The 18443-nt window shown below is 37.5% G+C and overlaps 1 protein-coding gene across 1 annotated transcript in view; it reads right to left on the bottom strand.

Moving 5' to 3' along the window:
* Nucleotides 1-18443, bottom strand: part of syne3 (spectrin repeat containing, nuclear envelope family member 3) — a 59651-nt gene that overhangs the window by 23418 nt on the left and 17790 nt on the right. The window contains exons 7-12 of the mRNA XM_062439815.1: nt 12510-12646; nt 6939-7113; nt 5927-6109; nt 3754-3897; nt 3140-3274; nt 20-181 (exon numbers count right to left, since the gene is read on the bottom strand). Coding sequence (XP_062295799.1) covers nt 20-181; nt 3140-3274; nt 3754-3897; nt 5927-6109; nt 6939-7113; nt 12510-12646 — 936 coding nt within the window. The remainder of the gene's footprint in view (nt 1-19; nt 182-3139; nt 3275-3753; nt 3898-5926; nt 6110-6938; nt 7114-12509; nt 12647-18443) is intronic.

The raw sequence follows: 18443 nt of genomic DNA on the forward strand, positions 1-18443 counted from the left end.
CACACACACACACACAGACCTGAGCTTCATGCTTGCGGCCCTCTATGCTCCATCCTCCGGCGGGGCTGTAGAAGGACTCCAGCTTCTGCTTCATGATCATGAGCCACTTCTCTACGTTCAGCAGGCTGTCATGGAAGCTTTCGTGCTCTGCGATGCCGTCCTCACTTTCAAGCATCTTCACCTGTTAAAAAAAAAAAAAAAAGGAAAAAAGTCAAAGAAAAAGTCAGTGGCATGGAGAAACACTGGTAAGAACTGTAACAGCTACTGCACTACCAGTTTTTACTCAAATTAGAATTCATTTATACCAAAAAAAAAAAAAAAAGTCTGCTTAGTGCTTACACAGAAAGAACGTTAATAAGAAGTGACTTCTGGTTGTAACTGAATTATATAAAAATAATATCATAGCAACCAAACCAGCACCTTTGAACATGTATGTAACACTATGTGGGCCCCATAAGGGTTACATATGTGCTGTAATAACGGTCCCAAGGGGGTTTGTCCACAGTTTCCATGGTGGCCCCACCTGTGTTTGCCTATATGGCTTCAAGTGGGTTCTGACTGGGTTTCAGGTGGGGCCCCACCTGTGTTTGCCTATATGGGCTTCAAGTGGGTTCTGACTGGGTTTCAGGTGGGGCCCAACTGGGTGAGTTACAAATGGGGGGCCCATAGTTTTGAAAAAATATTGGGCCCATACAATTTGCCCTGTTTATGCCCATGCATGCTTAGTCCACTTACATCTATTATGGGGCTCATACAGTCAGCCCACATGGGCTTCACAGCCTCATGCTGGCTGGCCATTGTTTAACCCATGTGTGACCAGAGCAGTCAGTACTTCTGATCATTACACCTCCGTGTAAACTACAGAGTGCTGAAAGCTGAGTTTTGACAGTCTGCTCATTTGCCATCATCACATCTACAACCATGACACAAGGACTCTATTTTCTATAATGTAGAATGAACTTCTTCTGGTGGGAATCAGTTCTGTCTGAGTGGAATACAAACTCTGCAGCATGACAGTTCCTGCAAAATGTTGAATGTTATAAAGAGACAAAAAGCTCCAAAATATTTGATCAGATGACAAAATGTAGAAAAATATGCACAATAGCTGCAGCATCACTCTAGTATATGTTTATGCTTACACAAAAAGTGGAGAGAATTCAACAGTTTGATGTTGATGGAGAAAATCACTACAGGGATTTCCAGACAAACACTGTGTTTACTGTGTGACAGACTCAAACAAATACATTCATTTTTGGTAAACTGCAAATTGTTAGAAAACCGTATACATATGAGAATAAACAGTACATTTCTCTTTAAGATTCCCCCTGAGGAAGAGCAGAGTCCCAACACTCACAGTGTATTCTCCCTCTCTGAAATAAAGAGCAGCATGATGAGAGCACTCTGCTGTGTTTGACGAGTATCATTTGGAGTCTGATTGGTGATGAGTGATGAGCAGTTGGTGCACAAACAGCTTATTCAAGAATCATGCTGGTGGTTTGAAATCAGATGAAATCAGATATGTTGTAAAGTCACACTTAGTGACAGAATGTTATCTATGTTTGGCTTGGATTCCCACAGTGACACACACTGCTGGTTCACATTGTTACATCAATACCCTCCAGTACACTGTCTTCTACAGCTGGTCAGCACTGTCATGTAAACACTTATATATACGTTCAATTTAGTGATAACAGCTGGTCTTAGTTTAGTATATTTAGTATATTAGTATTCATACAACAGAATAAGAAGATGGAAAAACACTAGATGTAATTTAGTATTTTTTGCTATTTAGCTGATGACGAAGAAACCATCTAAATATGTCTGACCCAAGTGTTACATTTAATAATCATTGGAGCTAATTAACAGTGTGGATTATTAGTTTTTTATTTCCAATTATCATCACACAGGTGTCTCATGTTATTCTGACTGCAGTGATGGAGTCAGAGTGTAAAATCATCCACATTTGCACAATTAAGATGCAGCTAAACTCATCTTTATGTGTTGAGTGTAAATGATCTCACTGTTCGTTAGAAAGTCTGGAACACTAAAATGTTTTTACTGATCTATAAAATTATAAAATGCTCTTTTTTTACTTGTCACTTTATTGTAACTTCTCCTAAAAACCCAGACTTAAACCTGAAGTTACCTCACTAACCCCAAATCCCTCTTGGCAGTACAGGCCCCAGGTCTAGACTGTACTATTTACTTTAAAAAGACCTGATATTCCTCCATGAGCAGCGAGGAAAAACTCCCCTTTAACAGGAAGAAACCTCGAGCAGAAGCAGAATCTAAGTGGGCGAACATCTGCCTTGACTAGTTGGATTGAGATAGAAAAATATTCCATATATCAGAACACGGAGTGAGGTTTGAAAAGAAAAAAGAACACTGTAATTAGTCATTATCCTCTGTCCTCCTCACTCAGATTCCCTGCATGTAGAAGGAAGACAGGCTGGTTTGTGTGTGGCGGCTGCTGCTCAACCACACAATCTACAAGACTTTGTCTAATTATAAGATATGATTATTGACACCTTCACTATAGTTAAAACATAGCAGCAGTGGATACTGAGGGACACTGCAGGCACAGAGAGTAAAATGTTGCTTCAGTTAATGTTTGCTTGTTGAACACATGTTTTGATAAATGACTCTGACTGACTTTTAACCTGTGAAGGTTTAATTGCACTTACAGTAAGCATGGCTATAATTAACTCAAGTAAAATGTTATCTTTCTCTCTCTTCAGCATGCTCTCTCTGCTCTGCTGTCTGCTGTCTCTCGTGTGTGTGTGTGTGTGTGTGTGTGTGTGTGTGTGTGTGTGTGTGTGTGTGTGTGTGTGTGTGTGTGTGTGTGTGTGTGTGTGTGTGTGTGTATATATATATAAAGTGAAGTGATATTGCACAAAGACTGAACTAAAACAGTAAAGTTGCAGACTGTAAAATCAAAGATGGTACTGAGCAGATAAGAGATGAAGTGCTTGGTGATAACTTACCTGTGCTTTCTTCACAACTTTTATATGACTTCTACATGTAGTTTGATCCATTGTTAATAGAAAACGATTGATAAGCACAGCTTTAACTATGGGTGGAGGCTTCCTGTGATGTTAAGGATGCTACAGCTCATCTATTATAAAGCACTCTATCTTACCCTGACTGCCTTGTGAAGACATTTCCAGTCAGCATAGAGCTTCTCAAACTGAGTCCTGTTGTTCTGACTGTTGGACACCAGAGTCTCCAGAGCCATGATGTGAGCCTCACTGTCCTCCAGGTCCTTGTGGATCACCTGAGGACACACAGGAGGAGAAACTAGTGAGAGAAACTTTCAGTTTAGGGAAGTGATTTCACATTTATTAGATTTCTATATTACTCAGCACATAAAGAACTCAATCATTCTGACAACAATAAAAGCAGACACAGTGTTTAGTGATGATTTAACCTAGCTCCAGTTACCGGGCTCTCTGATCTGAAATGAACTGAAACTAATGGCTGAAGGTAAGGCTTTGAGAAATGACTGTAGTGTAAATTGTACTTGATATATAGAGGTGTAAATGCCAAAACACACATTATTCATGTTGTTGGTAATGGATGAGGGAAGTGGCATATTTCTTCAAATATCACAGACTGAATATAATGTAGTATAATGACTTACTGTCATTTAGAAGAAGTTGCATGACACTATCTGAGCTCATCTGTTTAATCTGCTGTGATAAGACAGTGTACAGAGAGCATCTTGGCCCTGGTCTGGTCTGGGATTATACTCACCCTGAACTGGTCTGATTGGCTTTTCTTGGCCAGGATGTCAGGCTGACGACCATCAGCTGCCACCAGTCTGTCTCTGAGACTGGCCAGCTTAGAGTGAATGGACCTGAAAGCGTCACCAAAGTCCTTGGTTCTTGAGATTAATCCCTGTGAGGGAGGAAACATATCATGAGATGTGTGTTTGGGAGAGAAATGAGGTCTGTAGAGAGAGCACACAGTCCACTGAGCTGCTGGACTACACTGCTCCATCCTATGTAGTTTAAAGCTATTGTAATATGAACTGTATTGAATATGATAGGGTTAATATGAAGGGCGCCGTCTGTTTTTCACCTTCATCCAGTGGAGCTAACAATGACAGATGGAATACATGTATTACATCATCATATTGCTCCAGTTTTAGCTTCACTTCACTGGCTCCCAGGATCTTTTTGAAAAGATTTTAAGCTTCTTTTTTTCTTGTTAAGGTTCCTTCCGGAACTCTCAGATCATCTGCTGCTGGCTATATACACAAGAAAAAAGGAAGTGCAACTTTCTTTAATTAAGCTCCAAAATAATGGAATACTCTACCTAAAGCTAGAAGAGATGTCAGCTCTAAAAAAAAAAAAAAAACAGCTGGAAACTTATTTGAATCTGGCTTTTAATAGTCTCATCTTAGCCTTTTTTTACTACATTTTTTTAATTTTTTGATTGTATGTTTACCATTATTTTATTGTATTTTTATTTTTGTCTGTAAAAAGCACTTTCACTTACATTCCTTGTATGAAAGGTTCTCTATAATAAAGTTTATTATCTTATTATTATTATAATTATCATCTAACAAAGTCTCACACTTCCATATCTCCTCCATTTCTTTATGTTTCTGCAACCAGGATGCTATTTCACAATATTTGATGATATTTTTTTTTGTGTGTTCAGATGCTCACTGTGTCAGATTAACTCATCATCAGAGTTATAACCTCTCTGTCCTGGAACCAGAGGGCTGTTACACAAAAGCACAATTAAGAAATTCAGGATAAGTGAAAAAGCGAGGCTTGACCAGGTGTCATCACATCATCCTGGCTTAATCTGTTACACGTTAGCCGGGCCAGGATGATGAAGGTATGCAGCTATGTCAAGACAGGTCTCGGTCATTGAGATAAATGCGTGTTCACAGCTTTCTTACACAGACCACTTGATCGATCAAAGATTTACTGATGCACACATGGAAAAAACGTGTGCTGCACACTTCTCACCAGGTGAGACACAGCTTCTAATGGAAACTAATGATGAGGTGAAACATATATGTTAAAAATGAAATACATCCAGAGTAATAAAAGAGAGAAAAAGTCTGGCAGACAATATCGGACCGACTGAATGTGTAAGCAGTGTCATCTCTATAACTAAAGCTTGTTTTTCATTTTGTTGCATTGTCAAAATATGAAGGTGGTGAGTTTATAACATGCCTGCTTGCATTCTGATTGTTCACAGTTTGACATGCAGTCAGTCTGACAGATCTCTGTCACACAGTGTAGAAGCAGCAGCTTCCAGGCCCAGAATAAAACCACAGACCAGCTCTTTGTAAACAGGAAGACCTGCTGGAGGAGTCTGTTTACATGTCTACATTTCAGACTTCTCTTAAAATGGTTTTATTCTGTGTCTAGTTATCCTTTATTCATTCATATTTTTGTTTGTTTGTTTGTATTTTTGTTATATTCTTAATCTTATGTGTCAATTTGACTGCTTTTATGTCCTCTTGTAAAGCAGTACACAGCTTTTTGAAAAGTGCTATACATGTTTGTACATTTATGTTTATTACATATTATATTAGAGGGAGAATACATTTGCATTTATACATGTGTACATATTAAAGGTTTATTTAAGATAAGATATTACTTTATTGGTCCCATGATGGGGACATTTGCATTATTACAGCAGCAAGTGGATAGTAAAAAATAAAAGAGTGCTAAAGCAATAAAAACAATAATAGTAAAAAAATATAAAACAATCATCTTGACATTATGTAGAGGAGTAATAATTGGTGTTGAGTTAATATTTCTATTCAAACAGGTATCCATTGTAGCAAGAATCTTTAAGAAGGACCTACCTACTACCTTCCTTTTCCCCCGATTGACTGCCATAAGCCTGTATTAATTGAATGCTTCACATTAACATGTAAGGTGCAGTGAAGGTGTCTCACCTGCAGTCTGCTCTTCCTCTGCAGCAGCTGACTGTGCAGCAGCTCTCTGTTCCTCATGGCAGCACTGAGCTCACCCTGCAGACCATCAGACCACTCAGGACCAAACACAGATTCCAGCAGGTCTCTCTTCACCTGCAGCTGACTGAAACGCTCCTGTAGATGGACGCTGTCCTTCAGCAGACGCTAGGACGGAAGACAGAGGACACATAAACAATACACTCACTAATATTACACACAAGTGCAAATGCAATTTTATGATCTCACGTAATTGTAAGCTCCACAGCAGAAACTCTCCATACAGAACATTCATGCACAACTTCACACAGAATTTTTAAGACTATAAAACAGTGGCGCCACACACAACTCACACACTCGCTTTGACTTTGAAATTTATTTTCCTGTCGACATGAAATTGGGGAGTTAAAAATCTTTTTGATGTTTTCTTTCACAGCATGATGTAAATATGTGGGCAGCAGAGTGATGGGTGGTAACTTCTCCCTCATGATTCCTCTGCTTTTTCATTTTCCTTGATGACCCATGGAGACACTTTCCCACATCCAGAGAGTCAGTGTATTAAGCGAGATTATTAATGTGCTGATGTAACAGTAGAAAGAGAGACTGACATGCAACAAAGTGGTCAGGTTATGATTGTACTGGACTGTTCTTGTTGTGGCTCAGATGTAACAAAACAACTAAAACCTAGCAGAAAATGATCAAAACAACAAGTTTTATACAACTGATGACATTAGAAACATTATCAGACTGTACATGTGGTAGATAACTGGCACAGTATCATGAAATATGCATCTGACAGTAAATCTAAAATGAGTAACGACTGCTATTCTGTATTCTGTGGCATTTTTCTAAAGAGTTGGTGTACAGTGGAAACTACAACCACAGCTCTAACACAAGTCTCTGAAAGTCTTCTAAGGTCAGCTCCAAGAGCACACTTCCACATTAATGAGGGAAAACTATCATATGAAGTGTTTTCTTAAGACGATGTGTGTTTTACCTCGATGTTCTGGACCATCATGGCGATGTGGGAGAAGTCGCTTACGTCAGCAGAAGCTTCCAAAACCTGAGAGACCATGTGGCTCCACTGAGCGTAGACCAGCAGCGGGTCCTGGAAGATGTTTCTCAGGCCGGACTCTGACTCTGAACACAGCCTGGTCGCTCTGCATTTCACACTGTAACACCATGACACAAGATGAGACTGCAGCTATTGCTTTGACCATCAAGGCTCTAATTAGACATTCATTCCTGTATTAACATTGTATTATGCTATATTTATTATTGTTGTTCCTGTACCAAAATGTATTATTCACATATTTGTGATGCAGCAGTTGGCTTTTGATTAAAAACTGAATAGTTTATAGTCTTTTTTATTCCATTTTATTGTATTTGTTTTAATGTTTGAAATTGTTATCTTTTTATTTTCTCTACTTTGTTTTACACTATTTTATAATTATCATTCTATAACTTTGATCTTTTATCAATTCGATTCATCTGTTTCTTTTGTTTTTTAATCTCTTTTTAACCTGGTTTTTACTCTAACTTTTAATAAACCCTTTCTCTTAGTCTATCTTATTTTACTTATTATTTTAATCTGTTTAATTATTTATTTTTTTACTTATTTTTTTCAAATGTTTAACATTTCTATCATTCTTATGTTCTCGTGTGCATTGGTCTCAATTTTTGTCTTTTAATTTGCTCTTTGTTTTTATTCCTTTTCTTAATGTTGTCACTTGTTCTGTCTTATTATGAGCTGTCAATCAACTAACAGTAAAGCACTTTAAACTACACTAACCTGTATGAAAGCTGCTTTATAAATGAAGTTTGTTTGATTGATTGATTTAATAAATATGCACTTGTGAAGAATATAGTTTTTTGTTGCTGTATGAGTCCTGCTGTCATCAGCACATTGGACTCTACTCTTCTGTTAAAGTACAGTATGATATACAGAGCCTCTGCATGAGCTTTCACTTACAATAAAAATAATCATACTAATCTAATTTCATTTCCACTGTGGCTTAACTCACAGACAGTCACAGCACAGTTACCTCATAGAGTTCTGGACCATTAGTGGTGTTGTGGAGTAATGTTTTGATAAGTGAGCCTCAGTTTTAGTTGTATGTCTTACACCACTGACATGCTCACAAACACTAAACCAAAAAGAGGAGGAAGACTGCCAGCTGATATAAACATGAATGTAAACAATGCAGGTTTAAACATGTGCTCTGCAAATCGTTTTTGAGAAAAAGCATAAGAAAGTAGGACAGCACAGGTACTTTCATTTTCTGCTTCAGTGTTCATTTTGACAAAGCACACTATGAAGAAAAATACTGACAAATAAAAAGTAACCTCTTAACATGAGAGGTGAGAAAAAATGTACTGTAAGTATGAGTGAATGAATGACTTTTTACCCAGCCCCAAACTATCTCTGGACTTATCTGCTGTCCTGTAGCATAAATGTTATAAGCAGCATGTCAGTCAGACTCATCATTACCCTCCACCTCCTCAACAGATTGGTGACAGTCAGATGGTAATCACCCCTCTGTTTATCATGTTAAAAAGCTCTGAATACAGCAGTTATTTATTATTGGATCATGTGTTGTGTTTACTGCCACAGAAAGGCACTAAAGCTTTGGTGATTAACATGATGTCACCACTCTGGCTCTATTATCACACACGGGACAGCTCTGTGAGAGGAACTAACAGTGTGTTAGTGTCTACTGTTAATAATCACTGTACAGTATCTGACTATTTCCTGCACTATGAAACTGTTACAGATATCATGATATACTGTAGACTATTTCTTTGTGATATATTGTGTATCTCATGGGAAGAATAATGTGATGGTATCATATTGTGAGTTTATCTGTGATTCCATCCCCTCCTTTTATGTAGTTGCTGAAAAACCATAACAGACGAATTATTGTTTAAAACAGACTATTTTTAAACTGTTAAACATGTGACATGTAGTATAAAAGTGCTTTGAGTGTTCAAAAAGACTAGAAAGGAGCTATAGAAGTACAGTCCACTGAACATTTAGCATGTCTGGAGAGGATTTAAAAGCAATTTCCTTAATAATTGAAATACAATTGTTAAAAAAAAAAAAGCAAATCATTTGAAAACTTGACGAACTATTAGAAGACGTGTAAATATCAAGAAAAGTAGTAGTACACATTCTTCCATTAAAAAAAGTCTGTAATGTCTCTTTCAGTCTGCCACCAGGCTCCAGTTACTGTATCTGTCATTCTGAAGGCCAGACACCTGCAAACAGAGAATGAATGTCTCTATGTTTTGGGGAATGCATAATGAACATTGTAGGAACAAATTGTTCCTTTGAGGATAATACAGTCTATTTATCTGAGAGTTTTTAGGTAGCTGGTTTACACAAATTAAAACATGATTGTACAGACAGAGAGGATTCTGACAAACAACAGATTTACATGATCAGAGTTCCTGGGATAAGATGCTCGTAGGACACAGTGCTTCCAGATGGAAAGACATAATCCAGCACACAGATTGATGTGGGTTAGTTGGGCTGATTTAGTTTGTTAATCTGGTTCTGTGGATTTCTGCTTTAATTGTCGAGTCTGTGAATATGGTGCGATGTTCTTTGTTTTTGACCTTGTTTCTTGTTATGTGTTGTGGAGTTCTGTCAGCTGTGTAGTCTCATCTGTTTATTAAAAAAAGGCTAAAGTTCTAAAGCCTCCCTAGACGCTAAAAAGTTGGAGTAAAACTACTAACATACAGATAATTAGGCTGTTCTTTCAACTTTCAGACCAAACATGTTAAAGTAAATGGTTAATATGAGGGACTGTGTAGAAATAAGGATGGATGCTACAGACCACTACACAATGTAAAAACTTAATTACATTTTTGAATCTGAATCTGTTGCCATGCTTGACATTTTTTTACTGAAGTCACTGAATGAACTCCAGAATTCTGACAGGCACACAATTTAATTGTCCCTCCATTCTGAAAGCAGACAGAAATTCTGTCTCCTGTCAAGGCCAGATTAAAACTGGACGTGTGTCTAGGTCAGAAATGCTTTGTGGTGTGAAGGACTTGTTAGAAGCAGAACTCAATCTTTAGTTTTTAGCTGAGCTAGTGGTGGGTTTTACAGTTGGTAATGTTATAGATGTTCCACCTTTTTTGACTAAAATATTGGATACCATGGAATATGGTTCAGACATTCAGGTTCTCCTTGGGAACACAGCATGTAGGCATAACCGGGATTCTAATTGGCTGCTGTGTTTTTAATGACATTTCTATATTGAAACACTTCAGGCAGAAGTTTTAACATCTGCTTAGATTATGAAGAAGATTAAGATCCTGGTCATTTGGGAGTATTCTATATGAAGGTTTGGAAATGTTGTCACTGATGAATTTAACACTGATGATGTTCTGGAGAACATTTGTGGACATTTTCAATTCATAGAAAATGTACAAAGATACACAAATAAAAGGCTAGCAATACAGACAAACAAACAAAAACAAACAACCTGGATTTAATTTCATCTCCTAGAGTCTGCTTGATTTGAACCATAAATTCATAGGTTTAAGTTTCAAAATGAAATACATAGTTCATTTTATTCTGTCATTTCTAATCTCTTTCTGATAGTAGATACTAATCTTCAGCGTTTCTACACAGAAAACATTTCCTTGTAAAATCTGAGTTTCTGTAGCTGTACCTTCACACCTCTGATGTGTGTTGCTACCGTTAGTTGAGGCAACACCACGAATATGTGGTATATGTGGTATATGTGTGTATTATGTGTGTCACCCTTTAGTCTTGCTCCTGTATCGCTAGAAGAAAATGTAAAAGGGTTCATTCTCTGGAGAGCAGGAATGTGCTCAGAGCATTTCGGGCTAATCTGCCCATTAGATTCTAATATTTTTTCCAGATGTACAACTAAGATATAACTTTAACATCTGTAATGGAATATGATTACACTGATAGCTCAATTATTAGAGTGACTTTATAGGTCTGCTAAAAATGTAAAAGTGTGAAAAGCATCAAGAGGCAAGCATACAATTTAACATGATAATTGTGAATATCGAGTTGGTTTTAAACTGAAATGTTCTTTTAAGGGAGTTACTCTGAAATCAACAGCTTAATGGCTTGTTGAATTTATTTCAGGCTTTTTGACCAAAATCCAGCTATCATTACCTCACTGAACAGCTCACTGCAGCTCATTCATGTCTGAGTTCTCAAAATCCAAATCTGGAGCAGTCCATTAAGCCCCACAAATCTCTGAAAGTAGCAGTAAAACATCAGCGGGGCAACCTATTATGTGTAGTTGCCAGGTGTACATTGGTGCTACAAGGGGCTTCACCTCATCTTCAGAGTAGCAGAAGCGACAGAAGGATACACACTACCTGTTGCCCATCTCATTAATTGCTTGATCTTTACAGGTTAGTAAATGGTTCAATCCAAATCATTTCTATACAATGTAAACATTTATGCCTTTCTGTTGTCTTTTTGTCAGGAAGTGTATTTTGTTCATTTTGGGTTTTATTACATAACACAGTCACAGTTTTGTTATGTAACAATGCTGCGGCAGTGCATGCTATAACATACAGTATGTATATATATATATATATATATATATATATATATATATATATATATATATATATATATATATATATATACATACAGATGTGGACAACTTTGTTGGTACTCTCATATCTCATTAAAACAATGCTTTATTCCTCCTGAAAGTTAAAATCAATTGACTGAACACAGCTAAAAGCACCCAAGAATGGAGAAGACAAAACATTGGACTATTGTGAAGTTGCCTTCTATCAGTCTGAATCGTATAGAGCATCTATGGAAAGAGCTGAAACATGTAGTCTGGAGAAGAAACCCTTCAAACCTGACACAGCTGTAGCAGTTTGCTCAGGAAGAGTCAAACTACCTGAGACAGATGCAGAAGTCTCACTGAGGGCTACAGAAATCACTTGTTTGCAGTGATTGCCTCTAATAATAAAATATTCTGTTGAATCAAAAATCTATTTGAGTATTTTATGGATACACAATAATGGATGCTGATTACTTTTGTCAGTGTCAAGTTATTTCAGAGTGGATTCTTCTTTTTTCATGGAAGGGTACCAACACATTTGTCCATGTTTGTATTTATAATATATATAAATTATATATATATATATGAGATATTGTCAGACTAAGTAGAGGATTGTTTTTCTTTTTTGTAACTTCAAAGTCATTAAGGTGGAATTTGAGGGTTAAATCAGGATTTAAAATCTGTCAGTGACAAGTATTGTAAATAGACGTTCCAGCAACTTTTGTAAGTCTGAAGTCTGAAAAACAAACAATGACCTAAACCGAGAAACATGCCTGTGTGTATTGTGGGCTGTCATCCATTGGTTTAAGTGCGTCTTTGTGAACAAAGAGCATCACATGGTGACATCCTACAGCTGAATGAATGGCACTTGAATCGGCCTGTTTACTGTGGAACTGGATCGCGGCTTGTCAGGGAACAGGAGGAGGGAGGGGGCGTAAGAATGTGACTATCAAGGTTTCAAAGAAAGCTGCGGGCTTCCTGTCACATACCTCTGATGTTCTTTGACAACAGCCAGGACATCATCAGACAGGTGGTGTGAATCCTGCGGGAACCTGAAGAGCTCCTTGAGTTGAGCTTTGAGGTGCTCCACTTGGGACTCCTCCCCTGCCAGAGTATTCCTCACACCCTGAAAGACATGAGCACAATGAGCCACAACATGCAGCAAACTAAAGGGTGTGTGTGTTTTTTTGTTGCAATGTCTAATCACAGTTTAATCACATCATTCCATAAATACAAGTCAAACTGAGAGACACGGAGGATTGGATAAATGCACTACGGGAATGTCAATAAACAAGTGGCACCATGACTACAGAATGAGCCACTACAGCATGCACTTTCATCTAAATAACATCCAATATTATTATTAATACAGTCATCCAGCTAAATAAAAGAGCTACAGACTGATACTTCAAGGTCATCAAGAAAAAATCAAGCACACACACTTGCTATGTGGGTAACCACTATAGCTTGAAATCTCCAAGTGGAAATAACAGTGCTGTGTTTACTGACAGGGTAACATCAGTCCATTTCAACTAGATGCTTTTCACACCCCTGCTGTGCCTCAGTTCCACACTCCACACTGATGTCACAGCACACACTCTGTTGATGATCAATGCCACTTTGAAACATTTTTCAAATTTAAAAACTCTGAAAGTGCACTTGCGAGCTCCCCTCCCCCCGCCTCCCCTCCCTCTGAGCCATGTGAACTATCTGGAGCTGTGGATCCACTCTCTCCTAGTTCTACACTTTACTTTTTTAGCAGCGCTTGTCATCACTGCTGTATTTTGCATTATGAGCCAGTTTGACTAATCGTACCAGAACAAGCACAGCTACAATTCAAATCACCAGTGATGAACATTTAAAGCTGTGTCAGTCAGCCAGCATGCACAATAGCAGAGCTGACAGATCTGGCACAAGACTGCAGCCATTACTCATGTGACAACACACTAAATGACACAGCTGCAGATAATACACAATGAGGAAGTCTGCTTTAGATATGTGAAGGAGACAGCGGTGTTATTAGTAGGATTGTGAATGGTTGCTAAGTGGCACACCTACTGAAATGTGCCCATAATGACTTGTATCAGCTGCAGCTGTGATTACCCTTCTGTGACACATCTCTGAAAAGGTCTGTTGAAAAGCAGAGCTGAACAAATGTAAGACACAGCAGACCACACTTCATTTCTACATCTGTCTACTGTTACAGCTAGATACTGGTTCTGAGCTTCAATCTGGTTTTTTTCTTTGGAAATGTTTACTTAACTATGGTTACGATGAACTAGAATACCATTAGAATAGAATATACATTAGAATACCATTTACAATGTATACACTGTAATTGTCTACAACCAGTACAATGCCCGTTCAAAAAGTGCTTGTTTGGAATAAGAGCCCAACTGATATTATTGGCTGATACTGGCCTATCACAGACATATCCACGTTTATACTGTCTGATATGTGCCGATACATATATTAAGTTTAATATATAATTCCAAGTGAAGTTTATTGTGTCAGTGCACTGACGTCATTTTATAAAAAATGATGTTTATTCTTAAACTGTACATGCACATATCTTTGTCGAAGTGTTTGGTAAACAAATTTGAGGGACCATTGCAGTAAATGTGTGTTTATGTATACAAGATTATCAGACGATATATTGATCAAAAAAATCAGAAATCAGTATCAGCATCGGACCCAAAAATCCAGTATCAGTCGGCCCTATTTGGAATGGGATGATTATTTGGCCTCCACTATTGATGCTCAACACATAGAAAAATGAAAACAGTTAATGTGAGGTGTGTTTATACACCAACAACGTGACAGAAAGTAACATTTTATTATACACAAATGTTAAGTACTGTAATAGTGACTTTTTCTCTCATTTCAAGTATAACAAGGGCTGCATTTAATATAAAATACATAACTTTGCTTTGAGAAAAGGTGCATCTTAAAATAAAGTGGATCCATCATATTGGGCTCTTGCATCATTCTAGTTGGTATATTTTCTCAAAAGAATTGTGCTTATATGACACATACTGGTTTTGAACTGTCTGTGGAATGTAGCCTAAGCCATATGAAAAAACAGCTCTGATCTCCAGCTGTGCTTATACTCATGGTTTTTTATTATGAAATACAACAAAATCAGAAATAGTTTTTTGGTGCCAACAACTCAGGCAGGAACTTCAGATCAACACTCACTCAATATTATAATTAGTTTTTGCGTGATCTGACTATTACACAAGTCATTTAGCCTTTCCCCCACCTGTTGTCTATTTATCTTTTGCACTGATTCAATTAAATTCTTGTGTTTTTGGCTCATGTGGTTTGAAAGCTACCGTGTTAATCTAACTAGCAGACTGGAGTACACCACCCAAACCTGTATTAATCACCGAGCGAAAGAGTAGATCAAAAGTGTAGCACTGCAAAGCTAATGCTAACCCTTTAATGTCAATGAAAATGCTCAAACACTTAGCTTCTTCATCAGGTAAGGTATAATAAATACAAACACAGATATGTGGACCAGGAAATGAAATGATCATTTGAAGAATGGCTATCTCATATTTGAAAGTGTTTTTGTTTTTTTTATCTCAATCCTAAGGCGGCGTATTAGGGCCATATATGTAAAAGAAAGAAAAAAAATACTGACCTGGAGGGGGGGGGGGGGGGGGGGGGGGGGGGGAATACTTCGATAAAAATACTCAAAATTTCTGAGATTAAAGTCACAAATTTAGTCACAAAATCACGGATAAAATAATAAAAATAACGGCAGAATAATGCACGAGCAACTTCTTTCCAGTGTTGCAGAGTGAGGTGATTGCTTGGCAGAATAAAACACACAGTTTAATCTCAGAAATTAGTATTTTTACTCGAAATATTACCCCCCCTCATCCAGGTCAGTATATATATTTTTTACATATATGGCCTTAATAAACCGTCGTACCTGAGAACAGACCAGACTGATGCTAACATACTTTAAAAGTAAAAAGTTGCACAGAGCTGAGGGGAAATGCAGAGTTGAAGATAATTTTCTGTGGATTCATCACTATGGGGAACACTTTTAACATTAGACAGTCCTTTGATTCATTGTTTAAAATAAAGATATTGATAAGTGCATATTTATATTTATTGCCTCTTTACTGGGGCCAAAATGTTCTATAATTTGATTTCTTTCCATTACATTTGCAAATTCTTAGTAGTAAAATATCTCAGCTACAATGACATATTAGCAATGTAGATTTCTATTTCACATCTTAAACTAACAGTGAGAGAGACTGTGTCACAGCGAGGTGACAGCCTGTCTAGATTGCAGCAGATGACAGACAGATGAGGCCAACGCATCATTTAACATTCCATTCACACCCAACAGATGCTGCTCCACAGGTCCACAGTTACTCTGTAAGATTCTCTGTCAACTGTCTCCTGCTGTTGCTGATCTTTATCTGTCATATGCTGCACATGTGTATATAAAAACATATGAAAGCAAAATTGTAATGGGGGAAAGATTGGCACCTTAATTTCCACACGTCAGTGGTGGCATGCCACACACCTGCTATGTAATAATGTGAGGCACCCAGATATAAATAGTCATGTGATTGTGACTCTACCACACCTATCTGAGGCATTCAGGAAATAAAGCAGCTTCACTGACAAGGTTCTGTTTTCCAGTGTGTCAGGTATGTGAGAGAGGTTGTAAAATATAATGTGAAGGAGATAAAGAATCCAGTCAAGAGTTATCATGTACAGGCACATAGATTTTATCACCCCTAAGACTGAAGGGTGGATGTTATTTATGAGCCTCAGCAGGGTTTGGAGAGAGGATATAAAATGACACACAAAAATGAAACCTTGAAAAATGGGCGTATAAAAATGGAAAACATTAAAGTGTAAATGAATAAAGAGGAAATAAGATTCTAGATATGTGCATCTATCACTGTAACATGATGTGCACTGTATGCTGTGGTGGTCAAATTTCTGCCAAATCATGTCCTGTTTGTTATGGTTTTACTTTGTTGCACTGCACTTTGTATTGTGTAACTGTGTTTTGTTTTTGTTTTTTTCAAAGGTACAAATTAGCAGCTCTGATATAACAAGATCCTCAGCATCAAATTTCATTCTGTACTGGTCAAAGCTTCAAAAACATATTAACACGTTAATTATTCATATTTTTTGCTTTATTACATAATTGGGTGAAAAGATGATTTAATTGATAATACTAAATCACATTCCAGACCAACCAAAGTAAAAACCATCGAGTTAAGTGATCATTTGTGAAGAATGTAAATAATGGTAATAACTTCATAACCTGTGTCACTGTACCAATATATTAGCAACGGGCCTCTCTCTTTTTCATCATAGAAACACAAAAAAGCTACTATAGCTAGTTGTAAGCTACTTAATGGCAAAGTTAACCACTCAAATGTGTGATTGTGTGCTCCCAACTTTGAGAAAGTATTGCAGGCTATGTGATTGAGACTTTTTAATTTTATATTCTATAGCCATACAAAAAATAAGACAAATATCACCATCTTCAATAGAAGAAGGAAAACAAGGAGAAGGAAGAAAAAGCACTGCCCAAAGGACTCCCCAAGAGAATTCAATAGTAAATGGACTGTCCTTCTATAGCACTTTTCTAGTGTTTTTGACCACTCAAAGCACTTTTACACTACATGTCACATTCACCCATTCACACACATTCATACACTGATGACAGGAGCTACAACACAGGGTGCCAACCTGCTCATCAGGAGGAAACTAACCATTCATACACAGCAACGGGAGCAATTTGGGGTTAAGTATCTTGCCTAAGGACACATGGACGTGTGGACCGGAGGAGCCGGGAATCGAACCGCCAATCTTCCAATTGGTGGACGACCCGCTCTGCCTCCTGAGCCATAGCCGCCATGTGAAGGTCTCTCATTAGTTCCCTCTAAAAAAGTAGATTCCTTTGAGAGAGAGTGGAGTTATTGAAGTTTTCTTGACCTGTAAGACAGGAACTGTGTGTCTCTTCACAGTGTGAGTCAGTCACAACCTCCACTGCTAAAAAAGTTTTCAAACCTAAAAGTACATTTACACCACAGGTACACAATCAATGACAGGAAACCTTTTGTTGGCTAGTGGAAAGAGACATTATAAACTTCTGTGCCCAGAATAAACCAAAAACTTACTTCTAACTTCGTAGAGGTTAAAAAAAAAAAACTGAAAGAAAAAATTGAAAGAGAACTAAGTGACAGATATGTATATTCTTCTACACTCAGACCCCACTTTGAAGTTTGGTGACGAAATCAAGGCTGTCTTGAAACAGGTCTTAGAGAGGGACAAATCTTTGAAGATGAATATCAATACATGGTTCAAGACAACCCGATACAACCTTTCATATTCACTCTTCCTAAAATCCATAAAGACGTGTTACATCCTCCTGGTCGACTGATGGTATTTGGAAATGGATCCCTCATAGAGCTTCCTCTCAGTATGTTGACTCTCATATCAAAGACTTGGTATATGCATTGCCTTCATATCTCTAAGACACTACAGACTTTTTGAACAAGTTGAAAGACTGTCATGTGGACTCGAATGATCTTCTATATACTGGCTTGTACCCCAGTGTACTTTACAAAGACACTCTAGAAGCTTTGAACTATTCTTTGAATCGAAGAACTGAATCACATCCCACTCCTCAACTTTTTGATCTTTACCCAAGGAAGTATTGACAAAGACTTATTTTAAATTTCAAGACCAATACTGTCCCCAACATCGGGGCTCAGTCATAGGTTCACCAGTGGCTCCGAATTATGCCAATTCATTTGTGAGGAAATGTGAGCTTTATTTATAATCACAATCCCTATTCTATATTCATTAAAAGTTCTTGAAGACGTATGTTATTGATTTTATTTGAAGTGGTGATGCCGAAGACTTAATAGAATTCG

Source organism: Scomber scombrus, chromosome 19, assembly GCF_963691925.1.
Source record: "Scomber scombrus chromosome 19, fScoSco1.1, whole genome shotgun sequence".
NCBI lineage: Eukaryota > Metazoa > Chordata > Actinopteri > Scombriformes > Scombridae > Scomber > Scomber scombrus.